Source organism: Corvus kubaryi, unplaced genomic scaffold (assembly GCF_017639235.1).
Source record: "Corvus kubaryi isolate FWS band 111438036 unplaced genomic scaffold, C.kubaryi_AGA036_p1.0 135, whole genome shotgun sequence".
Taxonomy (NCBI): domain Eukaryota; kingdom Metazoa; phylum Chordata; class Aves; order Passeriformes; family Corvidae; genus Corvus; species Corvus kubaryi.
In genome coordinates, this window is record NW_024580669.1 from 809,874 (window position 1) to 837,469 (window position 27,596).

Genomic DNA, 27,596 nt, shown 5'->3' on the forward strand with positions numbered 1-27,596 from the left:
TGAGACAAATGCAAGTGAGCCCCTGCTCACAGAAAACAAATAATTTCTTTTTCCAGCTGGGAAATAGGAGGAATATTTCTCCTCCTCCTGTATCCTCAGCTCTGTAAAATCCGAATGAAGATACAATTCCTGCACTGGAAAGTTGAAAATTTAAGGCTGTTCCTGTAAATAGGAGAAGATTGAACCGCTGACGTCGCCAAAGAGGCTCAAGGGTCTTGCAGGATTCTGGACTCCAAGCTGAGGAAATTCGGGGAATAAACTTGGGTTGGTTTGTTTTCTGCAGGAGGGAGTAAATATTCCAAGAGGGGATGAATGGGGAAGTGCTCTTGGCTGGGAGAACTGGACAGGGATGGAAGCAAAAGGAAAAAGAGACTGACATGGCTGGAATGCTGCATCCAGGGCTGCATCCAACAGCAGCAGGACGTGGAGCAAATCCAGAGGAGGCCCTGGAGCTGCTCCCAGGGCTGGAGCCCCTCTGCTCTGGAGCCAGGCTGGGAGAGCTGGGGGTGCTCACCTGGAGAAGGGAAGGCTCCAGGGAGAGCTGAGAGCCCCTTGCAGGGCCTGAAGGGGCTCCAGGAGAGCTGCAGAGGGACTGGGGCCAAGGCATGGAGGGACAGGAGCCAGGGAATGGCTTCCCAGTGCCAGAGGGCAGGGCTGGATGGGAGATTGGGAATTGGGAATTGCTGGCTGGGAGGGTGGGCAGGGGCTGGAATGGAATTCCCAGAGCAGCTGGGGCTGCCCCTGGATCCCTGGCAGTGCCCAAGGCCAGGCTGGACATTGGGGCTGGAGCAGCCTGGCACAGTGGGAGGTGTCCCTGGACACTGGATGATCTTTAAGGTCCCTTCTAACCCAAACCATTCCAGGATTCCATGGTTTGCTGCAGGATTTTGGGTGGGTTTTCAGTCCAGTCCAACCCCCACCTCACTGAACTGGATCCTTGGAAGAGCTGCTGATCTTCAGCTTGAGGATCCAGCCAGCTGCTCCATGGGAAGTGCTTCCTAAAATGCTTTGGAATGTAAGGCTCCCTGAATCTCAATTACTCACCCTGAGCTGCTTCATTCAGTCCATCCTATTCAATCAACAAATCCCTTGGCCACAAGGGACACTTTGGGCTCTTCCGTGGCTCCAAACTGGGACAAAATCCCATTTTCTGTGCAGGCAAAGGGCTCTGAGGAGGAACCTGCTCAGGGAAAAGGGCTCTGGAAGTAGAAGGCAATGAAAATTAATCAGGAGAAACATTAATTTGAGAGTTTTATTGTCTTGTCAAAACCCAAATCTTCACTCACTTCTTACCCCTTCAGCTGGTTCTCAATAATTATTCTCATTCTTGCTGATGACTCCTCGCTAGGTTGTTTAAATCCACTTTCAAATCAAATAATTGTGACTCAGCCACATTTTATTTCAAAAAAACCACCCCCAACTCTGAGCTGGTTTTCACTCCCAATTTCCCTCTGAACATTTCACAAAATCCCTTTTCTAAATAATTCACCAGTCCCACAACACAGACAATATTATCAGAAGCCCTGGTGCTTCCACACCTCAATTAAATCCATAATATAGGAGGGGAAGGAAGTGAGAAATTAATGGAAGATACAATCCTGTGGTTGGTAGGAAAAAAATCTCCACCATTTCCCAGCTGAGAGTGCCCAGGGAAATAATTTCTGCCTTTGGGAAATAGAGAAATTCCTTTTTAATAAAGTTATAAATAAATAACTTTTTTTTTTTTTCTTTTTTGGTCCTTTAGGAGAGTTAATCAGAAATGGATTCAGCAATAATATTTGATAGATTTTGCTTTGTTGAAGAGAAAGAGATGAAAAGCAGGGTGAGAAAGAGTCAGCGTGACAAAAATCGGGATACAAGTGACCATCAGGAGTTGGTGCTTTTCCGTCCAGCTGGGATCGGAGGCAGGACAGCTTTGGAGTGGGAGCCTGGCTGGGTTTGGAGCTGAGGCTCAGCAGAAGAACCCAACTTGGCCTTGCTGGATTTCCTCTGGAGGTTCTCACCAGGTGCTTCAGCGCCTGCAGGAATCACGGAGAAGGGAAGAGGGTTTAGTCCGATAAAAAGTCGAAATTTACCACAGATTTCCAGAGGTTTTGGGGGAATATCTCGACCTCATCCATGTGGGTGAGGAACTTTTTGCCTCAGCAGTCACTGGGGTTTTTTGATATTAATTTGGAATGCTGGAGTGGGAATTAATTAATTAATTTGGAATGCTAGATGGGGCTTGGAGCAACCTGGGATAGTGGAAATTGTCCCTACCCATGGCAGGAGGTGGCACTGGATGATTTTTAAGGTCCCTCCCAACCCAAACCATCCTGGTTCTGTAATTCCATGAAAATCACTCCAACCTTTCGATGCGTCCACTCCTTTTCCAGCTCCTCCTGGCTCCTGGTGCTCAGCTTTGGCGTCTCTGGGGAGGTGAATTGGAGAAAGGGGAACCTGAGTCCACAGACTTTCAGTAAGAACTGCATCAGCTGGGACAAAAATGTGGCCCTTTTAAGTCCCAAATTCCCTGGAGCAGAGGGGGGAAAAGATTCCTGGTTGAGAACAGGAATAAAAAAGGAGATGGATCACGTCTGACAGAGTTATTGGTGGTGCAGGCACACAGCTCAGCTGAGAGAGTGGGAAATAAATCCCCATCCCACAGAGCCTGTTCCCAATCCTCCAAGAACTTCTGGAGTTTGCAAAGACAACAATCACACCTCTCAATTTTCGTTTGATTCATTTGATTTCATTTGGTTTAATTTGATTTCATTTGATTACTGATTTCATGAAGCAGGGGCAATGAAGAGGTTCAGCAGCTCCAGGTGGGAGATGAGGATTGGAGCTCCCCTGTTTCCAAACCTGTGGAGCAGCACTGCAGGAAAGGATTCCGAGTAAATAAAAGAGGAATTGCTGGAATTGTGTTTCCGGTGTTCCCAGGGCCAACATAAACCTGGAGTGGCCAGTGAGTAGTGCCCTGGGTGCTACTCTGAGCTGTTGTATCTTGAAAATCCAAAGCCAAAACCTGAGTGCTCGGAGGCCCTGCCAGGGATAACGACCACGCCAGAGCTTGCTCTGATAAAAGCTTCCCATTTCCATCCAGATATCATCAATTTATTCCAAGAAAAAGCAAGGAAAAGGCCTGGATTGATATTGGATTTCTCTGGCAACGCTTCTGACACTCCAGAATGTCTCTGGTCTAGGTGAGAGAGGCCAGCTCAGAGATTTAGGAGTTACAAATGTATAGATTTATCAGTCTGGGAGGGAGTTCAGTGATTATCCGCCCTGACCCTATCCATGGTGCAGAAATCCAAGCGAATTCCATCCCTGTCCTTCTTGCAAGGAGCATTTTAGCTCGTGGGAACGAATTACAGAGGGAAGAAGTGTTTCAGTGGTGGCTGAATAAATCCATACCCCAGGAAGAAGGGATCAGGAACAGTGGGATAAAAGTCTGGTACTTCCACGAGAAACAGGGAATTTTTTGTTGCCAGAGGTAGTGTGGAAGTCTTTGAGAATTTTGTCACTGGGAGAGGAATATTTTATCAAGGGAAAGGAATATTTCATCCCACAGGACTTCACGGTGTCAAAATCCAGCATCCAGCAGTGTTCAGCCCAAGTATTCCCTGCCCTTCTCCTGGGCTGTCCCTTCTCTGAGGGCAGAAGGTCAGGAAAACTGTGGGAGATCATTTCCGGAGGGAAGGTTTTCCTGGTCCGAGTGGCACCAGAAATGTGCAATTTAATGAAGGTTTCTTGTCAAACTACTCCATGACTTGTAAAAGTCGTAAAAACCTTCTAGAATTACTCCAGAATGTCAAAAACATGGGGGAAAACTGGAGCTTAGGGGGTCTGTGCCATGGGGGTGTCCAAGGTGTTTAGAAAGGAATGAGAGGCTCCCTCTCCTTCCTGCTTTTTTCCCTGGAAGTGAGTTTGGATAATGTGTGTTCAGTCCTGCCCTGCAAATCTCAGCACAGAGAATTATTAGAGGTGAAGCAGCCAAAATTTGAAGTTTTCCCTTTAGTAAAATTTCCCCATCAGAAACGTGGGAAAGAAATGAAAAATGGGAAGAAGAAAAAAAAAAAGAAAAAAAAAGGAAAGGAAAAGGGAAGGGGAAAAGGAAAAAGATAAGAAAGAGAAAAGAAAGGAAAGGAAGAGAAAGGAAGAGAAAGGAAGGGAAGGGAAAAATAAAAAGAAAAAACAGAAATGAAATAAAAAGAAATAAAAAAAAGAAAAAGGGAAAAGAAGAGAGAAAAGAAGAGAGAAAAGAAGAGAGAAAAGAAGAGAGAAAAGAAGAGAGAAAAGAAGAGAGAAAAGAAGAGAGAAAAGAAGAGAGAAAAGAAGAGAGAAAGGAAAGGAAAAGGAGTAATAAAAAACCCCTTTACAGACAAAAGTGAGCAGTGAAATAGAGCAGACAGGGCCCTAAAGAATTTATCACTTACTTTGAAGGACAGTTGTAGGATATTTTGCCCTGCAGGGATAAATTGGTTAAACCTGGGAGTGAAAACGAATGGAAGCTCAGGCCAAAAAAATCTACATTTCCATCTGTGGGAGAGCTCAAAAATCTCTGGAAACTGGTGTGGAATGAGGAAAAACCAGATTACCATGGGTTACTTCCAAGGAGAAGACCAGAGCTGTGGTCTTAGCAGTGAAATTAGAAACTGTCCTGCTGAAAGCTGCAGGTCAGAGGGGAGATGTCCAACCAAAACCTTGAATTTTTACTTGATTAAATTTAATTAGGTTTCTTTTAATTGCAGAGCAGAAGCAACAGAACAACGGCAGGACCCGATTCCAAGAAGTGGGAATGACCTGAGCAATGGTGATGCTGTTCCCACACAGCTGAAGGTGTCTATTTTTTTACATAAAAATTGCCAGATTGGACAAGCAATGCAAAAAATTTGGGGTTGGATTTGGTAATCTTGGAGGTGTTTTCCAGCCTTAATGATTTTATGGTTGGATTAATCCCTGATGTTGGAAAATGTCATTTCCTTCATTGGATATACCTGGAGCTCAACATGTTCGGCTTGACGGCTTTTTTAAATTTACTCTTTCTTCCATCCCAAGTGTTGGAAGCATAAAATTGGAGAGAAAGAAGAAGAAAAGATTAAACCACTTCAATATTTTTTTTAAAAATCCTTACAGGCTGGACCGGAATATTTCAGAAATGGGGGATTTTTCTCCCCAACATTTCAGCTGCTTCTCTACAAGAGCATTTCCATCAATCACACTTTTAATCCATTTTTTTCCCTGAATTTTCCGTATTTCCTTTATGAATTTGCTGCAAGGCCCAGGAAATGACTCAGATGAGCAGTTTGCTTTTCTTTCTCCCCTCATGGTTGTTTCTCCTCTCTGTTATTAAGGGTGCTAAATGCAAACACTGCTCGAGTCACAACACCCAAATGTGCTGCGGTGGAAATCCAGATTTCATCCCATCTGCCACGGGGGAGACCTTCCCAACTTCACACTTCCAGGTCCTGCCTCTCGCTGAGGGCAGATGATGCAGAATCCCTCAGCAGCTCATTCCACACCCAGTTCCACTCAGGAGCTGCCTCTGCTCCCCCCTCAGCACAAATTCTCAGGATAAATGGATCTGCAGAGGCCTCCAGCTCCAGCCTTTTTCCAGGGTGTTAATTAAGCACTTGGAATTACAGTGGCAGGTTGTACATCCCATCCAGGGAAGTGGCTGGGATTTAAAGGGAATTCTGAGGGGTTTTCTCAGCAAGGTAAGCTAAAGAGTTCTGCTTCGAGATGAAGGGAATGAATTGAGATCTTATAAAGATGTTGAGCCTCTCTCATGTGGCTTAATGTGGAAAGCACCTCATTATTTCATGGGATTATTGTTCCATGGTGGTTTTTAAAGGATGTGAGAATATGTCGCTGAAAATCCATGGGATGGTGTGTTTAGATAGAGCAGGAATGGTGCCTTGGTTTGGATGGAATGAGAACAAGGAATCAGGCCTGGGATTGAGCCCCTAATCCAATTCTTCCCTGTGAAGGTGAGGAGGGGCGGGGCTGGAATTCCCAGAGCAGCTGTGGCTGCCCCTGGATCCCTGGAAGTGTCCAAGGCCAGGCTGGACACTGGGGCTGGGAGCAGCCTGGGACAGTGGAAGTGTCCATGCCCATGGAACTGGATGGGCTTTAAGGTCTTTCCAACCCAAACCATTCTAGAATTCCATGGAATTCCACTTTACCAACAGCCACAGGGCACAGAGTGTGGCTGGTTCTGAGATGAAGCTTTCAGATGAGCTTCGTGGTCATTCCAAAGAGCCTGGCTGAAGACACAGCCCTAATTCCTGCTGTGGGAGTGGGATCTGGCCTGCTCTGCTTCCCTAGGCCGTGCCATCAGGGCATGAGGTGACAGCAGATGGCCAAGAGAGGGGGGAAAATGGGATTATCCAGGAAAAAAGGCCAAAGTGTCCCTGGTCACAGCCAGAGCTCAGATCTCCTCCTGGAACAGGAGCAGCAGAGGAAGCCATGGACTCCTTGTGAGGGGCGATGACAGAGCCACAGACTCACTTGGGAGCTGAAGGCCTAAAACCAGCGAAGATCTCTCTTCAGATCTTCTCCTCTCTACAAGGAGAGAGGATTTGAGGAGGAAACATCTTCAAATGTTGAAATGACACAGGAGGTGTCCCCTGTTTGGCTGTGGAGCAAATAACTGAGGGTGGTCGTCACCCAGGGGCAGAGAGGCTGCACGAGACACGAGGCTGAGGGGGTGAGGAAGGTAAAGGCAACACAGAGCTCAGCACCTGGTGGAATTTAAAGACAGGGATTTCCAGATCATGGTAACACCCAAATGCCACTCAGCAGGAACTGTGGTAAATTCATTTTAAAACTAATTTATCACTCAAATTAATCACTCAAAACCAATTTTATCACTCAAATTCTGGTTTTCTATGCCTGGACCAAGTTTCTTTCAGCATCTTTTTCCCTTCAAATATCCCCTGGAAAGAAAGCTCTTGAAAATCCCTTCCTGTGGGTGTGAATTATGGCAAAAAGAAACCATTCCTATCCATAACTTTAGTTTTATGCTGCAGCACCACGTGTTTCATCAGGCTGCTGATGGTTTAGGATTAACCTTCATCCCACCCTGAACTGAGCTCACCTGGTCTCTGGCATAGTCAGGTGAAAGTTCTGGTTCCTGGGATCTGAGGACAGAGGTGGCCTTGGTTTCAGGAGCTGCTGATGGGAACTCTTGGATTCAGCATCCAAATCCCTGAAATGATCCAAAAACGAAAGTTCTGGTCACACATAGAAAACAAAGCAACTTGCTCAGAGAGAGAGATATTTTTATTTAACACACCCCAAATAATGTGAGATTAATCCCACCCCTTGTGGATAACGCCCAAGGTGAGGAGTTTGTTTTAGAACAACTAAAAACCAAAATTCTGGCAAATTTGCGTGGACACCGCCTCATTCCCAGACTCAAACCAGAGTTAAACCCAAGAGAAGCACCACTGAGGGTGTCAAAATGAGAGAAGCCCTTAATGAAATGCTGAGCCAAAAGAGATCTTCGAGGTCTTTTCCCCACCTTAATGATGCCCTATATCTGTGATTCTGAAAAATTAAATTAATTAAAACCACGCAGGCAATCCACTGAAATCAGTCAGAGCAAACCAGCGAACACTGCCCGGCAATGAGACATCAAAATGACTTTAATTACACCTGCACACAGCCAGAAGCAAAGAATAAAGAAGCCAAGCTTGCAGCTTCAATTTGGATTTAAGGATCTAAATGTCTGCAGATAACCCTGCAGGGTTGCCATAAATAAAAGAAGTTGGATTCTTGTGTGACACAGCCTCAGATTTTCTGCCAGACTCAGGGAAACTGAGCAATCCATTCCTGTTTGGATTCAAATGTGTAATGAGGAGATTCATCTTTTAATATGTCCTGATGCACGAGAAAGGCAAAGTTTTAAGTACTTCAGGAACTTACTTGCTATTTTTGGCAGCAGTTTTAGATATTTCATAGGATTTTGATTTATTTTTAATTGGAATAGGGTTTTATTGCCTCTACCAGTTCTGGTCACAGCCAGGTATGTCCCAGCATGATTCCAGCACAAATGGGTTTTCAGGGAGGGAGGAAATTTGATTTGGGTGAAGAAAATCCTCTGTTTATTTGGGAAAACCTGACCTGCAGCTCCATCCATTCATCCCAAGGCTGCTGGCACTGGAGCCAAGGAAGGGCAGGGGTGGGTGAGCCAGCACTGCCACTGATGAAATACTAAAATTACTGAATTCTTTCTCATTTCATGACCAAAGAATGCCTGGATTTAAAAAAAAAAAAATAAAAAAATCTGCTTTGCACTGATAGCTCTTTTCAAGGAGAGGAATCAGGATCCAAATCCTCAAATAAAACACTGCTCAGAACACTGATACAGATAAAATCTGGCCCAACACCTAAAAGAATCTTCCATTGTGGAAACTTTTAGCTGACCAAAATGGTATTTCTGTGTGCTAAAAATACACAGACTCCTTGACCTGTAGAATTCATGAGTTTGGTCTTTTGAAATGATAATCTCCTTTTTAACAGTACTTGGTTTGTGTTGCTTCAGGTCTCCTGCAAAGCCCTCGGAGTGAAGTTTTCTGGTATTTCCCCCAAATAATTTGAAATTAATCAGCTTTAATCAACTTTATTCTCTTCATCTGCCCCACGGAATGGTTTGGGTGGGAAGGGACCTTAAAAAGCATCTTGTCCCATGGGCAGGGACACCTTCCCCCATCCCAGGGTGCTCCAAACCCTGTCCAACCTGGCCTTGGACACTGCCAGGGATGGTTCCATAATTCCATATCCAGAGAAAGATCCAGCAAATCCTAGGGGAGTTTTCCAAGGTGAAACCTCTCTCTGAAACTTGACTTAAATCTGATTTAATTCTACTTAATTCTTGATTTGATTTAAACAAAAACACTCCAAAGCACAGCCAGGCACCAATGATGGATGTGGCTCCCTGATTTTCTGCTAATTCCTGCTGCATTCCAGGATTCAGATTCTCCCTCAGAATTCCAAGTATTTTATAACATTTCTGTTCATGGTGCCTCTGGACACAATTCCTGCAGGGAATGAGAGTTGTCTGCTCTTGCCTCCCATTCCCACCTGTCCCTCAGGGCCGGATTTCCTCAGGAAATGCTGATTTGGGCTGACAGGATTTTCTCTCACCTGCCCCAGAGCTTAACTCCAAAATCAGCTTCCCAGGAATGAAAATTGTGGAATAAAGGGAGCAAAAAGCAATGACTTAAAGCAAACTGAGACGAGGAGCTCATGCTGCAAACCAAACCCCAAACCTCCAGCAAAAGAAAATACTGATTGCCATTTTTATTTTCTCATTTCAAAATGATCTAAAATGGATTTATCAACTACTTAAAAACCCATTTCTTTAAGTAAAGATTTGCAAAATGCATCTGCCTATAAGCTTGAACCACTGGTTTTCTAAAGACAGTTTAATTCTGGAGTGTTTTTAATTTTCTTTTGATTTTTAGACTGAATCTCCAGACTCTGCCATTGGAATAATTCTCACCAACACACCTGGCATGTGGAACTGGTGACTGCAATGAGCTGAACTTTTCTATTCCTTCTGCTGTTTTAAATTCCACCACTGCGAGTTTCTCCACGGCAGGCAGGAAAAGAGTTTGGATTAGGAAGGTTTACACCAGGGGAAGGCAGGAGAGCCACCAAAGATCAATGAAAGAAGATCTCTTGAGATTTATAGAGTTTTGACCCATTTTTGCAGGCCTCTGACCATGAGGAAGAAGAGAAAGAGAGGCAGTCAGGATAAAATATTTTTCAAAAAATTAAAAAATATTTTAAAAAAATTTTAAAAAAAGAAATTAAAAAGTGGAATCAGCTTTAGAAATCCTCTTTAAACAGAGATATCCACTGCAGCAAAAAACCTCGTGTTGAGCACTGCTGTGGCCTTCCACCACTAATTATTAGTGCTAAAAAACCACAGCAGACACCGTGAGCTGCCAGAAAAATGCTCCTTTTTTCTTCTCTCAGAGAAACTTGCAATAATGTCATCATTTTAGACAAGTTACTACATTTTCAGTGTTCATTTGGGGATTGCTGCACTCCCAAAAGCCAAGGGGTTGTGATTTATTCGTTAGGACTGGATTGAAAAAGGAGAGTTCTCTGTGAGATTTGCAACCCCTGACAGTTTCTGATCACTCATCCCTCAGAGCAGTGGGGAAGACACCCTAAAGAGGCATTTTTGAGTGCATTCCAAAGGAATTTAGCTGGAATTATTCCAGGTTACCTGTGGAAAAGAGCCTGACGTGCTGCAGAACAACGTCTTTGGAGAGAGGCTTCTTCCTGGGGAAGAAAAATGACCAACTTTACACAGCAATTTAAAATTATTTGTGGGGATTGAAATAGCTGGGATCCTCCTTTCCCTTGCTAGGATTCCAGAGGGTTTGCATTTAGATATCCTGGGAAAACAGCAGAGCTGGATTAGAACGAACGAGGTGCTGGGTGGGGTTTGCTCATCTACATAAATCACAAAGTTTGGTCTGAAATATTTTTGGCTTGGAATGATGAAGATTTTCATCTCCAGCGAAGCTTTATTTGTTCATTGGAATCCAAAAATGTCCACAAGTCCCTGACAGGAGGGGGCAGCCGGGGGGGTTGGGCTCTGCTCCCAGGGAACAGGGACAGGAGAGAGGGAACGGCCTCAGGCTGGGCCTGGGGAGGGGCAGGGTGGATTTTAGGGAAAATTTCTTCATGGAAAAGTCTGTCAAGCATTGGAACAGCTTCCCATGGCGGTGGTGGAGCCACCAAACCCGGAAATGTTGGAAAAATGTGAGGATGTGGCACTTGGGGGCCATGGTTTAGTGGTGACCATGAACTCGATGATCTTGGAGGTCTTTCCAACCTTAATTTGGTGAAAGAAGGAATTACCTGGAGCAAGTTTGAGCGAGTTAAAATGACTTTGCACCATGAGATCTCGGCAGAGTGGGAAATGTGCAGTTTGAAGGGTGTGTTAATTACCGTGGGCTGTAGGACGATGCAATTTGTCAGGTCAGACAAACCCAGCACCACGGTGAGCTGAAAAAATGCAAATTACAGAGGAACCTTATTAAATCCTGCTTTGTTATCAGCTGATAGGCACTGATAGTTATCAGTTTAATGGCTACATCGTGGCTGCAGGAGAGGTATTTTGTCATGGTCTGAGACAGAGCCCAGTTAATCTGCTCAGTGTTCACATTAGAATCGTGAATTCCTTCACTGTTTATCCCAAGTTAGGCTCTGCTCGGATGCTCACTGAGCTTGGTTTGAATTTCATTTTCTTTTGTTAAATATAGCATTCTGACCTTTATTTATTCCCCCCCCGGGGTGGATTACAGGTGTAGAACCTTTCTGTCCTTACCTTTTATAATTAATTACAGCCAGAGAAAATTAGGGCAGGGCTGGGCTGCTCACAAGGGAGGAGGCTGCAAGGAATCAGATTCTTATTTTGCTCATGGATAATTCACACGAATTTCTTCTTCCTTTTTTAATTGCAGCTCTCCAGGAAGGGAGGGGAGTGTGGTTACTGCAGTGCCAGGACATTACTGAGGTGACAAAATCATTTACGGTCCCAAATGTAACAGCTGAGCCAAAATTTGGCTTTAAGGCTGCAGATTCTATTTTTCTCATTCAGTATGGTCTAAGAGGCATCTGGGTTTCCCCTGGAATGTTGACACTTCTGCTGACACTGGAAAGCTTTTGGAAAAAGAGAATGAAAACTCAGAGCAGTAAATAACACAAAGGTATTCCTGGAAAAGGAGAATAATAAGAAAAAGAGCTTTGTGGCCACAAAATGAGTGAAACCTGAGGTAAATGATGGCCTCCTCCACCCTAAACCACTTCTCCTCGCTTTCACAAAATGTAAACTTTGGAAATAAAAGTTAAAAATAATAGGAATTGTTGGGGTAGGAGTGATGGCAGAGTGTCACCAAGGCAGGAAATATTTCGGCTTCTCCCTCACCTTAAACTGACAAAGTTTGGATGAAAATGAACAATGCTGCTGGCAGTTTGTGAATTTTGCACTTGAAAAGAGGGATTTCATCTCAGAAAACCGAAAGGTGGGAGTTTCCCTGTTTGTATGACCCATTCCTCAGTCATAACTTTTCCCACACCATTTTTAAAGCCTGGCAAAGAGGGGGGCAGGGGCTGTTCCTCCATCCCCAGCACGGATTTGAAACATCAGAGGAGTTATAAATCCACAGGGAAAGAAGGGAATTGCCCAGCAAGTGGTCCCTGCCAAGCCATCCCTCATCGTAATGACATCGTCACCCTGCAATGGAACACAGTTTACAGCTTTCATTTTTCTTTTCCTCTTTCTGCTGTTGTTGTCCTCAAAAAGGAGCATCAGCCACATCTGCCTGCAAGGAGAGGGGATGTCCTAGAGGAAAGGACTATTTAGGAGCAGAGGAAAAAAAAGGAAGAGGGAGGAAGCTGGAGTTTCCAGAGATTATTTGAAATCCTTGTTGATTGAAACAGCAAAAGCAGGTGAAAAAATGTGCTTAAATTTGATCCCTGGCAGTTATTGCTGGAATAAAACTGGGAAGGCCTCGGCTGGATGAGTTTTCCACTGCCATGGGATGGCATTCATAGGGAATCCTCGTGCTCCTATGAACTGCATCCAGCTATTCCCATGGAATAGGACAACTCCATGTCGTTGTGGAGAACTGAGAGATGAAATTCAGCTCCTTCCACCAGTACACGAGTGGATGAAATCCATTAGGATCAAGGGATTTATTCTGGTGTAAAACTGAGCTGAAAATACAAGTGGTGTTCTTCTCTGAGTTTAGCTGCCTCAATCCCAGGGGAATGGAGTGATAGGACAAAGGGGGATGGCCTTAAGCTGAAAGAGGGAAGGCTTGGATGGGATATTGGGAAGGAATTCTTCCCTGTGAGGGTGGGGAGGCCCTGGTGAGGCCTGGTGTGGACTCTCCATCCTGGGAAGTGTCCAAGGCCAGGCTGGACAGGGCTTGGAGCAGCCTGGGATAGTGGAAGGTGTCCCTGCCATGGCAGGGGTGGCACTGGATGATCTTTAAGGTCCCTTCCCACCCAAACCATTCCATGATTCTGGGGACCTGGGAAATATTGCTGAAATCAAAGTGGGACGGAGAACAGGAGTCAAACAGGAGAAAGAAAGGTTTGGCTACAACTCCTCATTTCTAAGTTCCAGGAACTGCTCCTTACCATGGAGCCTGGGGGTGCATTCAGCACGTCCAGGAGGTCTCTGGGATAGCGTTTGGCAGAAGGCTCCAAGAAGTCACCGACTGATGGAGACCAAGTGGGCGCAGGAATTCTTCTGCCAGGGGACAACTTTTGTTCTGGGAAGAGCTTAGTTCTGGAACCTGGGGTGGAAAAGACAATCCTCAGTAAAAATATTCGGAACACAAGCAGGAAGGAACAGTCATTTGCCATCCCTGGAAGTGTCCAAGGCCAGCTTGGATGGGGCTTGGAGCACCTTGGGATAAGTGGAAGGTGGCCCTGCCCATGGCGCTCCACACAACTTAGTTTTTAAAACCAAAATGATTTCGAGTTATTCAAATTATTTCAAATTTTGGGGGAAAAAAAAAATCCATAAACTGGGATATATCCTGTCTATAAAATCATATCTAAATATGAAATAAAGCCATAGAAATAATCTTATAAATAGTGCTACTTGTCCTTCTTCCCGCTGAGGCCTCTGGCACCAGTTTTCCAGGGAAATTGTGGATTCCCCATCCCTGGAAGTGCCCAAGGCCAGGTTGGAGCAACCTGGGATAGTGGAAGGTGTCGGGGTTGGAACTGAATGTGCTTTTAATTCCCTCCCAACCCAGATCATTCCATGATTTTAAGTTTCAAATCACTGAATCCCATGGATAAAAGCTGCCAATGCAAGTACAAAACATTATCAGCTCCAAAACCTGCTCTACTTCTGCTATTAAAAGTTTTTTTAAATAACTTCTATTTTCTAGAAAATCTATTTTCTTGCAGTATTTTTTTCACTCTGTACACCAGCAAAAGATCTTGCCCAGCAGTTCATTAAAAAAGAAAAAAAAGAATTATAAACCTCTCACAATCTCCCACAACCAGTCTTCCCCCTGCTCCAACCTCACTAAAAATGTCCCTGTTAAAGACAACCTTGGGGCGAGTTTTGTAAAATAAATTATTTCCCACAGTCCACGAGAAGAGAGGATCTCTAGAAATAGGATAGTTAGACTTATTTAAACACCTATAAATGGGGCTCTAAATGAATTTAACGGTGTGCAGTAAATTTAAAAGTTACTTTATGAGCAGAATTACCAAAATCTTGCAGTGTTAATGACGTTTCTGTAGGGAGAAGTCACTCACTGAAAGAACTCAGAGCAGCTGAGGAATAAAAAGTCCTTTAGAGGAGCTTCAGATACTTAAATCTATCTTCAAAAATACCAGGATTATATAAAAACCTTTTCTTTTTAATCCTCCTCCTTTTTTCTCTTTTCCTGGTCATCTCTGTAGGGTTTGGTGGGGTTTTGTTGCCTTCGAGACAAAACATCCCCAGAGTTTTTAAGGCAGGAAAATACAATATGATAGCAAATAAGGCAAGGAAATCATCTTTTTCACCTCAGATAAAACATGGGAGTTGTGGAAATTAAAACAAAATCTACCTAATTTAAGGCTAAATAAGATTTTTCAGAAAAGTCCTCACTGCTGAAGCTCTGAGAAGCCACAACGTGTGCAGGAGCTTTTCCTGTGTCCACTGGGAAATGAATATTATTAATTCTTCCAGGATACAAAATTACTTGAAATTATGAACTGATGAATATTGCAGCATCCTTTATTAAAATTTTCAGACATTTTGCCCTTTTTTCAGCTACTTTTATTTGCAGCCTTCCTGAGCCACACAGGCTGTGGATATTGGCTGTGTGGTCCTTAGGAAAATGATTCTCCACCCTGTTCCAATGGATCTGAAATGGAACCAACATCCATAAACCATGGGAATCCTGGAGTCAAAGGGAAGAGTTCATAGGAATGAGTTGCTTTTTAATTCATCTTGCACATCCTCTTTTTACCATAATGTCTTTTTGTTTGGTTTCTTTTGTTTTTTCCCAGTAAAGTTCTCCCTCCCTTTCCCTCCTGGAGCTGATTCTATGGCTCTAGGATCAGGGAATTGATCTGTCTGAAAGTTTTGGGGAGTTTTGGGGTTTGTTTTTGCTGTGTTAATGCGGGAATCCAGATGGGGAGGGTCTGAGGGCGCTTGGTGTGTTCGGCCTGGAGAGGAGGAGGCTGAGGGGAGACTCATCGGGGTCTCTCCAACCTCTGCTCCCTGGGACAGGGACAGGAACTGGCTGGAGCTGTGCCAGGGGAGGTTTAGGCTGGATTTTAGGACAGGTTCTTCCCTCAGAGGATGGTGGGGCACTGAATGCATTCCCAAGGCTGCTCCAGGAGTGTTTGGACACCGCTCCCAGAGATGCACAGGCTGGGATTGTTGGGGTGTCTGTGAAGGGACAGGAGTTGGACTGGATGATCCTTGTGGGTCCAACTCAGGAATTCCATGAAATTTTGGGTGGAACCATTCCCTGGCCCAAGTTACACACAACTGCACAGCAGGAATGAGAACAAGCACTGGGATCAGCTGGAAGTGGCCACGAGGCTCCAGCCTCAGCCATTCCGGCGCTAAAAGGCTTCTTTTAAACACACCACAGATCGTTTGGGATCAGTGGCTCACCCCAAAAGCACTTGGAGTGGATTTTTAAGTTGTCTTCTCATCTTCCTATCCTGGTTTTCCTGCTTATCCTGGGGAAAAGAGTCAAGTGAAGTCCTGGTGCCATCCCAGTTTCTTGTTGCTCAAATTTGGGAGGCACAAAGTTCAGCCATGGGCACCCCTCACTCAGGATTTATCTGGAATGGGGGATCCAGAACCTAAAATCATCCTCAGAGGAGTCAGGAACTCCATGCAGAGCCCAAATCCATCCTCAGAGGAGTAAGGAATTCCATGCAGAGCCCAAATCCATCCTCAGAGGAGTCAGAAAACTCCATGTAGAGCCCAAATCCATCCTCAGGAGGGTCAGGAACTCCATCCAGAGCCCAAATCCATTCTCAGAAGGGTCAGGCACTCACTCTTTTCATATTATTGCCTCAGGGCACCCTCAGGGATGTAAAGCACTTGGGAAGATCTCCATGACAGATCCAGATTGCAGCGAGGAATCAGCCCGGGAGAGCCACTGCAGAGAACCTCGAGGAGGTTTCAGGTCTCCCAGGCTGCATCATTTACAGATTTCAACTCTTTTAACAACAAATAGGAATATTCTGCTGATAAAACCAGTAGTTGCCAGCCACAGTACCTGCCCTGCTGTTGATGTCCTGAGTGCTGTCAAAAATCCCAGGTGGCTTCAAGCCCAGGTTGACCTCCACAAGGAGGCTCAGCTCTGCGAATGCCTCATCCAGCTCATCTGCACAGAGGGAAATGCATTTCATGGCACAGAGAGAAAAGAAACAGAATAAAACCCAACTTTCCGTCAGCGCAAAGACACAAATCACACGAGTTTGACACAGCAATACATTTTTAACTTGTCCAGCTCGTCTCTTGGAGAGAAAAAACCTTCACCTTCGTAACCAGCACATTCAAGAAAAGCTCAAGTTCAGGCTCTGCACTCACCTAAATCTTTTCCTATCGGCTTCTTTCGTTAGGGCCATATTTAAATTGTGAGCTCTGTATGCCACGTTGTCTTGGGGTAACCTTATGATGTGTATCCCATATCGCTGCCTATGCCCAGAAATTAATTTTTGTGCCTTTCTATGCCTCTAAACTGAGCCTGAAAGGGGGAAGGAAAAAAAAAACTGAGCAAAACTTTCTCAAAGTAGTTTGCAGCTCGTTCAAGGTTACAAAAAGATAGCAGGTTTTTTTTCCCCCAGCTGGGGCAGGGGAGGGAGGAAGCACCCGGCTTGCTGCTTTCCAGTCAGTTTTTGGCCAGTTTTTTTCAGCTTCTTGTTCTCCGGAGAGAGACTGAGAATTGGACTTTGGATTTCCTTCTCTGGAATTCCGGATTTTTCCCCTTTTCTACTGGACTGCTTGATTGCTGTAACATCAGAGCACATCGGGAGGACTTTCCACCGGGCACAGAGGGCCTGGCCCTGGCCCAAGCCCCAGCTCCAAGGAGACCAAAGGGAGGACTCGAACACTTTCCCAGGTTTTTTTCCTCTACAGTGAAAGATTTTACCATCTAACATTATTTTCCTTCCCATGTGTTTGTTAAATAAATAGTTTTATCTTCTTCACTTTCCTTCGAGGAAAATTTATTTTTTTTTCCCGAACCTGGTGGGGGAGGGGTGGTTGTGCCTTCTCTCAGAGGATATATTTCTAAATTTGCCCAAACTGGAACACACGTGGACAAACTTGCACTATCTCACACCACAGCGCTCTGTGAACCCCCAAAATCACCTCTACACACTGTGATTTGTGAGAATGAACTAGAGAAGGACTCTTGTCTACCACCTGCCATCTTCAACTCCTAATTATCCCAAAGGAAATCCCATCCAGCAATTAACTCACCCGTGTTGATGACTGCATCGAAGTATCCAGGGAGATCCTGGTTTATCTGGAGGTACATGTCCACTCTGGACACTGCCTCTTCAATCTCTGGCCTGCTGAACAATCCTGTCCTCCTCAGATGTTGCTCATATTTTCCTTTGTCCTTTGGTACCAACAGGATGTACTTGGGTTTAAAGTAGGTTTTTTTCAAGCTACGAACACCCTTGAAAACGGAGCAGAAAACCAAGGGGTTCTCGTGAAACCGAGCGTTTGTTGAACTTGCAGCTGAGTTTTTTCTCTGTGTTTATCCCAAATTATTGGTTGGAAGTTGCTCTGCAGGCATTGGTGGCTCCAAGAGCCAAGGGGAAGCACTGCAAACGTTTAATCCAACACGGAAGTGAGGGTCAGACTCGTAGCAGCCTCTCTGACTCCAAGTGTAGGCTCAGCAAGATTTTAACTTTTAAAATTGGTGTCAGTCTCCTTTATGAGCCCGACATACTCTAGATTAAAGGCAACGAACAGCTCTAAATTTTCAGTCTCAGCCCACGGCCCACAATTAAAATTCCTTTTAATAGTGCTAAATCACTTTTGTTACGAGCCCTGCAGCAGATAATGGACTTGGCACCTTCTACCCCCACCCATAACTCACCATTATTGTTTCTCAGAGCCCTCAGCGATACAAAACTCTGCATAATTCCTGTGTGATCTAAAAACTTCCGTGACAAAGGGGTTTTAGCTGCCTGTCCACGAGAGCAGCTTTGGTAATTCCCAGGAAAAGTTACGGTCGGTGCCTGTAGAGCTGGGTTAAGCTCCTCATGAATAAACACCACGTTCCATTAAGTTCCTTCTCCTAAATTATTTGATAACACATCTGCTTGGGCGAGGAATTGACAGCTTGAAAAGGCACCCCAGTCCATCATATTTAATCTCCTATTTTTCTTGCCTTGTAAATTTAAGGGCTGCCTGGCAAGACAACGAACACACCCTGTGCCTATCAGTGGAGACTGAGGGTGATTCACAGTTCTGTCAAAACTGAGGGGAAAAAGGAGATGGAGCTACCCAGAGATGAAGTTATTAATTTGCTCTTTAATATCAGCTGAGCCACAGGCACTTAAAAGCTGCATTGCAGCACTAAATTGTTGCTCATTTGAGCAAGGAGCCGCTGTTGTGTGGTTTGTACATTTACGTGCAAGCCAGCGGATGTGCAGGGATTTATTTTGGGCCCAAACTCCTCGTGAGCGCCAAGGTACTCAGCTGAAAATCGGGGTTTTTTTGATCACCGGTTTCCCAAACAAAATTATCGTCCTGTCATTCATGACATTTAGTGTCAGGTTTTGATCAGGGTGCTCAGCTTAGGGATCCTGTGTTAGCACTGCAGTCTCCTGCGTTTCTTTTTATCCCTGTTGTTTCAGTCAGTGCCACATTCCAGGCACTCTGTGGAGTCTCCCATTTTGGAATCTGCCCCGGCTAGAGCTCATTTTGAAGGAATAATTTGGATAGAAACGCAGCAAGTCTTTCCTTTTTGTCACCTCACCTCGCTAGTAAAGGTTGATCTAAGAGAATGAGGAGCATGATTAGAAAATTAGCTAAAAATGAGAAGTATAATTAGAAAATTAGCTAAAACCTTCAGCTTTTGGGGTTCCAAGAGATGGGTTTTGACACTTTGTAGCTCAGTTTCCTAGCATGGCCCAGATTCTGAGATTCTTCCACTGGTGCACGTGCACCTGAGAAATCTCAGCGAGGGAAAAGCACCCCCTCAAAAAAATTGCGTTTTTTAATAGTTCTGCCCCAAATATCGCCTCAGAGCTGCACAAACCCTCTGTGGCTTCATCAGCAAAGGTGAAACAGGTTTTTAGGGGTGGGACTGGTCCTGCTGTAGGGTGGAGATGGGTGGGAAGCTCATGGCTGGAAAGCTGAGGGTGCTGGAATGGGAAGTGCTGGGGGTGCTGTGAGGAGATGAGGCTGCTGAAGGTTGAAAAAATAGGCCAGAAATTTAAAACTGAGAAAAAAAATAAACCAACAGAGGGACCCTTCTGACTAAACCAAGGTTGGAAAAGCCCTCTAAGACCATTCCCCCAGCACTGCCAAGGCCACCACTGCCCCACATCCCCAAGTGCCACATCCTCGAGTTTCTTGAACACTTCCAGGGATGGGGACTCCACCACTGCCTGTTCCAATGCTTTACCACCCTTTCCAGGAAAAAATTTTCTCAATATCCAACCTGACCCTCCCCTGGAACAACCTGAGGCTGTTCCTTCTCACCCTGTCCCACATCCCATGAAGAAATGGTCACGCACAGGTGATCCTCACCTCTATTTCCAAGTGGATGCAGGTAGCCAGCCCCTCCCTGGCAATGGATTCCACGGTGTCTCTTCCCAGTCCATAGCAGTGGCCACTGTATTTGTAGGTTGCCAGGAACTTTCCCTGAAATTCAGAACAAGGATAATGCCAAAGGAAATGTTTCCAGGGAAACAACTTCCTTAAATGAGTGAATCACTCTGGATTTCTTTGTTTTCTCTCCCTACGAAGTTTCTTCCCATTTAAATCAGCATTACTGAGGGCAGCAAGAGCCCAAAATTAACAGAGAAGGGCACCCAGAGCTGGGCTTGTTCATGGATAATCAAATTCCAGGATCCTGAGAACAAAGTGCTGACAACATTCCTGGGTTATTCCTTCCCACTGCAAAGGAAAATCCAAAGCCAGGGGCATCCTTCTGGTGATTTTACATCAAACCATGTAAAAAATAGGAGATTCCAAGGGCCAGGCCATGGGAAACGGGAGATTCAATGGAAAAGGAAGGACTGCAACACATCTGGCAAGGAGAATGTGGAATTGGCTGAGGCATTTCGAAGTTCAAACCTGAAAACTGCAGCCCTGGAGAGATGGAAGCAGATTATTTTATAATAATTATAAAAATTATTATAAAGCTTTTAAAATGAAACCCCTTGATTATTGCTATCATTAAGGGCCAGATCAGTTGTTTCAGATTCTGCTGGCTCCCCCCTTTGTGTAAATACAAATAATGGGCTCTGCTGTGGCTTTTCAAGGCAAGGTTTTATTGCAGGCAGCAAAAGGCATCAAAAAGAGCAGCTGGAGGCAGAAAACCTCCAGAGAAACTCCACTCCTTTAGGGGGGATTTGCTCAATTTCCAAGGAGTTCCCTACAAGGTTGCTGGAAAATGTTGAGAAAATAAAACCAAGAAATGCCCCACTATATTTGTGTCTGAAAATGAATTTATTTCTACATGATACTATTATTTAAATATTCGCCCCTGACCATTTTTCCCATTTATTGGTTTCTAGAAACTCATTTATGGCAGAAAACACAGCACAAGTACACAAAGAAATTTGTGCTTTCTGTCTGTGAACTTAAACAACACAACTGTGATGTTGTGTTGTTTACAACATTCACACCCAGGCACAAACTTAATATAAAACCTAAAATAAATCAGGCCTGGACGGAGAAGTTGAGTTCATTGTGGGAGCAGGAAATAGCTACAAGGAGAGCAGTCAGGTACTTACTCCTTTCACCATTTTGTCAAATTCTTCTTGAGAAATGAAATAATAATCAAGTCTGTTTTCTTCCCCAAAGTAAGCTGTCCTGGTGGTGTGGCAGGGCCTGGGAGATTGATGGGATAATAAAGAAATAACCTGTTTTCAATCACAGCAGCAGCTATGGACTAGGAATGGGAAGGGAAAGCAGGGAAACTATAAATAATTGTGTTTTAAGGAGCAAAGAAATACGAGAAATATAAAAAGGTGCAAATCACACCCCTAAAATGCTGCAGATTTGAAAGATTAACCCAGAAATACACCAAAAAAAAAAAGTTAAATGTAAGGTGATATTTTGGCTATAAATCCCCCCCCAGCCTGGGATGGCCTGAACTGAAGCTGTCACAGCAGCCTGGAACTGAGAAATGATGAATCCATTTTTTCCCCACTTCTGTCAGCTTGGGGATGATATAAAGTCCAATCCTAAATGTGTAAAAGGAGAGGGGGAGTTGGGCTGAACTGTGAGGTTAAGAAAGAGCTCTAAAGTCCAATTTTTAAACACATCCCCAATGGGAAGGGGAGAAACAATCCTGGAACCGAGGGGATGAGTGGGATAAAAGGCAGGGAAAGTAAATCCCTGCTATCCCATAAGGATAAACCTCAGCTACCTGAGCTCCCCACCAGGATAAAACACGAAAAACCCACCACAAAAAAAACCCCCAACCAACCCAAAAAACCAGGCGAGTTAATGCAGGCAGCAATTTGAGACCGAAGTATTCAGCGGCTGTTTGGAAATCCGATTTTTTTCCTTGTTTGGTGCCATTTCTGCTCATTTATTCCAGGGAGCTGGGCTGGAAACCATTGAGGAATTCAGTGACAGCGTCAGAGGGTGGCACTTTTTCCTCAGCAAATGAGAGCAGCGAGTTGCACAGGGGCTCTGTGAAATTCCCCCTGGTTCTTTCCGAGGTAACACAAACACACCGAGCTTTAAAGGTCACTGCTGAGCACGAGCCAGATGGTTGGAGGGGCCAATTTCACTTCGTTTCTTGCAACACTTGCACACATTTCAACCCCCTTTTTAATTGCAAGGCCATGTTTACATTCAAACTGCCAGGGTACCTTGCATGAAATCCATTTTTAATGAGCAGAATGTTTGAAATTTCGAAGTGCGAGCCATAAAATCGCTGAAATCTCCCCCCCACCCCTCCGAACAATTAAAATACAACTTTGCTTTATGGTTGCAATTTTCTGCTCTGTTAAGATTCTGTCTCTCTTTTATTTATTTATTTTTTTCCTTCCCCTCACGCATGGAAGTTGTAGGAAATAAAACACACAATACAAAAGCAGTGCTTTAAAAAAAAATCCCCTCACGGAGTGTTTGGAAAATTTCAATTGGTGCTGAATTTATTTTGTCATTTCCAAAGTAGCCTTTCAAAGCAGAGGGAAAAAAGGGATTTTTTTCCAAAGAAAGGGAAAAAAGGGATTTTTACAGACACATAACAGGTCTTTCCTTAAGAAAAGAAAATGAATGGGTGAATTCAAAAAAAAATGCAATAAAAAATAAAGTGCAATTAAAAAATGGAGAATTAAGGGAACACAGAGCAGAGCTGGCTCTATGGGACCTATGGAAATCAGGAACTGGGAAAAACGGGATGGATGGGTTGAAGGAACATCTTGCAAACCTAAAATCAGGTATCAGATGGTGGGGATTGAACTGAGCCAGCCAGAACTTCCTTTGGAAAGGAAGAGTTTCTCTCCCCTAAATCCCCAGGGAGCACCAAGGATCCTAATCCAGGCATTTCCAACAGAGAGGATTTGTCCTCCCAGCACGTGGTGGGGTCTGAAAGGTGCTCAGATAGAAGAGCTCAATGAAAAGAGCACTAAATATCCCATTTTTGGGTTTTTGTGGGGTATTTTTTGTGGGGTTTTTTGGTGGTCTTTCTTGTTTGGTTTGGTTTTTTTGGTTTTTTTTTCAGGATTTTTGGGGTTTTTTTGTTTTTTGTTGGAATTTTTTGTTGTTTTTTTTTTGTTGTTGTTTTGGCTTTTTGGGGCTTTTAATGGTTTTTGTTTTTTGTTTCATTGGGGTTTTTTTTGGTTTTTTTTGTTTGTTTGTTGTTGGTTTGGTTTTTGTTTCTGTTTTTGTTTCTATTTTCTGTTCACCATTGAAAAGGATTTTATAATTTCAATAGCTTTTCTCTCACTGATGACTTCAGGCAGTCAAGCCTTGGGAAGAGAGAAAACGCAGCAAAATGAGCATTTATTGGTTGTTTTTACCTTCTTTTTTTAAAAAAAACCCACAAACCAAACCAGCAGCAATTCCAGCCTTTGTCCCCTGGTGTTTTTTTTTTTTAATTTAGGGAGCAGAACTTACCCAAATCTGAAGAAATTCTTGAATTGTCTGCAGATCTTGAGAGAAAGTTCCCTCTTCCCACAGACCAGAGGGCCCAGCAACACCAGCATGGGGTAGGGATCATCAGCAGCAGGCAAAGTGCTACAAGAAAGGAAAACCAGAGGGCATGAAATCACCTAAAAATCAAATTTCAGCGACTTTTTATAAACCTTTACAGAGATTTTATCACCACTTCAACTCATCTCCTGTTGTTCACAGTGTAGGCAAAACTCAGGGCTGGGTTTGAGGTGCTCTAAACATAAAAACAGCACGAAAATCTGCATTAAAGGCCTCTTTTGCAGAAGGAATAATGCCATTTTTACTCCAATCTCTCTGATCTCCAGCCTTTCCTAAAGGGCTGGGATTTGCTGAGGAGTTTTCCAGAGATGGGAATATTTGAATGAGCAGGATAACTGGAATAAACCTGGACTCAATCCTACAGATTTTGCCACTCTCCTGCACGACCTCGCTGACTTCCACGTCCCGTGCCGGGTGAAAGTGTAAAAATTCTTCAATCCAACACAAAAAACCCCACTCAGATCCTTAAAACTCCACCAAACACAAATAAAACCCCAATGAAAGGACCCAAAGCGCTGCAAAAATACAAATCTCTCCATTTTCTCCATGCTGAGCTGAGGATTAGATCCTCGGATTTTCCACTTCCAGCTGTAAATAAGGAGAATGAAGAGGATTCCTGCACTTTTGAGTATCCAGCAATTTATTTAGGCAGCTAAAAATAGAATTGTGGGTGCTCAAGTCAATTTTAAGATTATGCCACTTGGAAATAGGTCATAAATAACTGAAATCATTCCAAACTCAGTGATTTTTTAATTAATTAATAATTTTAACTAAATTTGAAGTGGAAGAAAACTGCCTCTTTGTCCATTTAATGGGATTTAAAACAGACACCTGAAAAGAGAATACATTTCTTTCACCATTCCTCTCACAAATAACTCATTCTGTAAGAAGTAAGGACAACATTCCCATACAAACAGAGAGGAAAAGAATTCCCAAGTCATGGCTTTCCTCCTATTTTAGGAGCAGCAAAGCAGCTCTGTTACCCAGCAGGCCACATGGACATAATTAGCACAAAAAGCTCATCAGCACAATGCCTTAAAATCCTGCAGAAGGTAAAAACACATTTTAAAAAATCTAAAAAAATAAATGCATTTTAAAAATTAAAAAAAATATAAAAGAACCATTTCAGAGGTGGGAAGAAAGCTGAAGTGAGTAGGGTTCAAAATTGATCAGGATGTTGCAGAAAGGGTTTTTTCCTGCTCAAGTTCATTCCCTTCGGGAATAATCATGGCAGGGCAGGGCTGGGAAGGCAGAACCTTTGTTCACCACATAAAATCATGGAATGGGTTGGGTTGGAAGGGAATTCAAAGCCCATCTCCTTCCGAACCTTCACAACACCTTCCGCCATCCCAGGTTGCTCCAAGCCCTGTCCAGCCTGGCCTTGGACACTTCCAGGGATGGGGAATTCTCTGGGAATCCTGTGCCAGGGCCTCCTCAGTCCTTATAATAAGGAATTTTCTCCTTCTCCCTGCACAGAAGCTGTTACAGGCTTGGAAAATGCAGAATTCCTCTGGCATCTTTCCTTCCACGAGGAAGTGTTCCACCCAATAATGTCCCAATAAATCATCATCCCTCGACAAGATCACACTCAAAATTCAAATCCCCTTGAATAAATTCCCACTGCTCGAATTCCCCAGGTCCTCAGATTCCTGGGATTTACGATTTTATCAGGAGATCAGGGAGAACATTCCCATAATCCTGTCTTCCATGATATCATCACTTCTTGGTTCTCAAAACTAAAAGTTTGGGGGTTCCTAGAGCTTGAAAGAAGATTCTGGAAAAGAGTTTTGGGTTCGTTTTCAACTTTCTTTCTCTTTGTGGGCATTGCTGTGAGAAATTAATAAATTTTAAGGCCAAAAGGGACTATTCTGATGATCTAAATCATCCTCCCCTCATCCCGCTGGCGACAGGAATTCCTCAAGTCAGTTCCTGTTTCCAGCCTCATACCTGGGGTTCCATTCAATCATATTTTAATTAAAGACCTTCCACTTGTGGAGAACTCTTGGCAAATTGTTCCAATGCTTAATTATTTTAATTGTCAAAAAGAATCACGCTCTGGTTCTTCTCTGAATGGATTCACCCTCGACAGGCTCCAAAAATCCTCCTGTCCTGGCCCAACAGCCTGGAGAAGCCTCCGCTATTAAATTGTAGCTGTTGTCACTCTGAGCAACATTTTCAAATGTCACCTGCATTTCTGGGAGGAGAAAATACCCATAATATTCACTGGTGTGTTACCACATAATTAAAGAGAAAATCACAAAGAGACAGAGAAGAAAAGAATTGGAAATTCAATGTTTTGTGCCTGCAGGCCAGGCAACAGTAGAACCTTTTGCTTTGTTTTTGGGTTTTGTTTGGGATAATAAAGATATCACTAAGCCAGAATTAATTATCACCTCATGGAGAAAGAGAGATGCAAATGAACTCCCCCAATCTGGTTCCAAAAAAAAAAAAAAGCATTTTAGGGGTGGAAAAGGCACTAATGCATCATCATTAGGGAGATTTCATTAATGACTCTTGAGTGCTTTCCAGCTGAGCACGGGCCAGCGTTGGAGGCATCGTTAAGGATTTTTGGGGCAGTCCCACAAAGGCTGGGCTGATGTTTTTGTGTTTGTGTGCACAGCTCCTCTGGCACGAGGCAGAATTCCTCCTTTCAGGCAACGAGGACACACATCCAACATCCACTGAGCAAATATTTAAACACAGCCCTGGAAAGAATCCATGCCTTTAGGGTTTGTTTGGTTTTTGTTAAAGAAAAATAAGCCAATTTTGTGTTTTATTTTAAGGAATCTCCACCCTTGCAAAAATAAATAAATTAATCTTTGGGGTTTTGTTTTTAATAGGCTGTTAAGAATTCCCAGAGCTGTCGTCACCACTGGAAAGGCTCCTGGTTTTTTGTGGATGATTCCAGAAAATAGAGTCACAATAAAAAATACACATTTCTGAGTTACTAAATCCTGGATCTTCAATCAGGTTACTGAGTTCTGAATTCATTCAGCACCAAAGCGGGGTGTGGGGCACAAAGGTTGATCTCAGTGCCCACTGCAGCCAACACAATAATAATCCACATATATTTATAGTGTATTCCATCAAGGAATTTTCCAAGATTTCCTCAATTATCTCAACACAACTGCAGAGCAGCAAAAATCCCATTTTTCAGAGGAGAAACGAGACTGGGAGAAGTCACCTGGCACGGGAATGGTGACACTGGGAAAAGAGCATCCACCTGCCTCTCCCTTCCATGCTTTTAATGGAAGTTGGCATCATCTCCTCCTTCCAGTAAAACTCGGAAATTTCCCCTTATGAATATGAAATGTGCCCCAAAACCCCCAAATAAAATCATTTTATCCCACCAGGATTCCAGCAAGGGGGAGAGGAGGCATCAGCAGAATGGGAAGGAGAAGTTTTCCAGCTCTCTGCTGCCTCCAGGGATTTTTCCGGTGCCTTTGGATAGGGAGAGGAATTTTGCATCACTCATTTGTGGTGCAAATGACCATCTGCTCCAACAGATTGGGGAAAGGGAGTGGAGCCGTGGACAATCTGTCTCAGACTTTAGAGGTGAATGACGAGCTTCATTTCATAATCAATGTGAACCAAATCAGATTTGCCTCATTTCCAGGCTGCTGACAGAATCCTGCAGGAGTTCTCCTTGGGAAAAAAAAAAAAAAAAGTCCCTCTGAATGGGACAATATTCTGTTTTACTTGAGTGCCACCGTCAGGAGCAGCTGTGAAATGAACTCACCTGTCCAGGACTCTCTGGGGCTGCAGAATGTTGGACAAAACATGAATCCTGTGATCTTCGGCAGCCACAACTTCTGGAGGAGGGTCCCATCTGTTCACGGCAGCGACCTGTTCCCACAGTTTAGGGGGAAAAAAGGAAGGGGAGAAGTGATGGAACTGTCTCCAGCTGCAAAAGGCTTGGCAGATCACCAGCAATAACGATGGCTTTGTGTTTCTGAGGGTCAGGCTTTGTGCTGGGCTTGGCTGGGAGCAGAAATCTTTTGAAGGGATTGAAGGATGATTTGAGAGGTGGATGGAAGGCAGCCAGACACTGCTCACCATGTTTAATATATTCAACCTTTTCCCAGGAAGAAAACAGGATGCCACATAGGATGCGAAGCAATTTCGCTTAGGTTTTAATTATCCATTAATTTGCATCCTCTCAGCGCTGGTGGAAGGTGCCAAA

General features: G+C 43.9%; 1 protein-coding gene across 4 annotated transcripts in view; it reads right to left on the reverse strand.

Annotated features, from left to right (window-relative positions):
* Nucleotides 1-1,238: 1,238 nt before the first annotated feature.
* The window catches only part of LRGUK (leucine rich repeats and guanylate kinase domain containing), a 41,212-nt gene continuing 14,854 nt past the window's right edge, over nucleotides 1,239-27,596 (reverse strand). For 2 of the 4 annotated variants that reach the window (XM_042052239.1, XM_042052219.1), the window contains 12 exons: nucleotides 27,153-27,259; nucleotides 23,318-23,437; nucleotides 20,977-21,073; nucleotides 19,766-19,879; nucleotides 17,477-17,678; nucleotides 16,269-16,376; nucleotides 13,156-13,313; nucleotides 10,226-10,281; nucleotides 7,082-7,192; nucleotides 4,980-5,027; nucleotides 2,349-2,410; nucleotides 1,239-2,018 (listed from right to left, as the gene is read on the reverse strand). In XM_042052239.1, coding sequence (XP_041908173.1) covers nucleotides 1,867-2,018; nucleotides 2,349-2,410; nucleotides 4,980-5,027; nucleotides 7,082-7,192; nucleotides 10,226-10,281; nucleotides 13,156-13,313; nucleotides 16,269-16,376; nucleotides 17,477-17,678; nucleotides 19,766-19,879; nucleotides 20,977-21,073; nucleotides 23,318-23,437; nucleotides 27,153-27,259 — 1,335 coding nt within the window. In that variant the 3' untranslated portion in view covers nucleotides 1,239-1,866. Of the gene's footprint in view, nucleotides 2,019-2,348; nucleotides 2,513-4,979; nucleotides 5,028-7,081; nucleotides 7,193-10,225; nucleotides 10,282-13,155; nucleotides 13,314-16,268; nucleotides 16,377-17,476; nucleotides 17,679-19,765; nucleotides 19,880-20,976; nucleotides 21,074-23,317; nucleotides 23,438-27,152; nucleotides 27,260-27,596 lie in introns of all 4 variants that reach the window. The other 2 variants (XM_042052230.1, XR_006020374.1) reach the window with 2 other exon arrangements.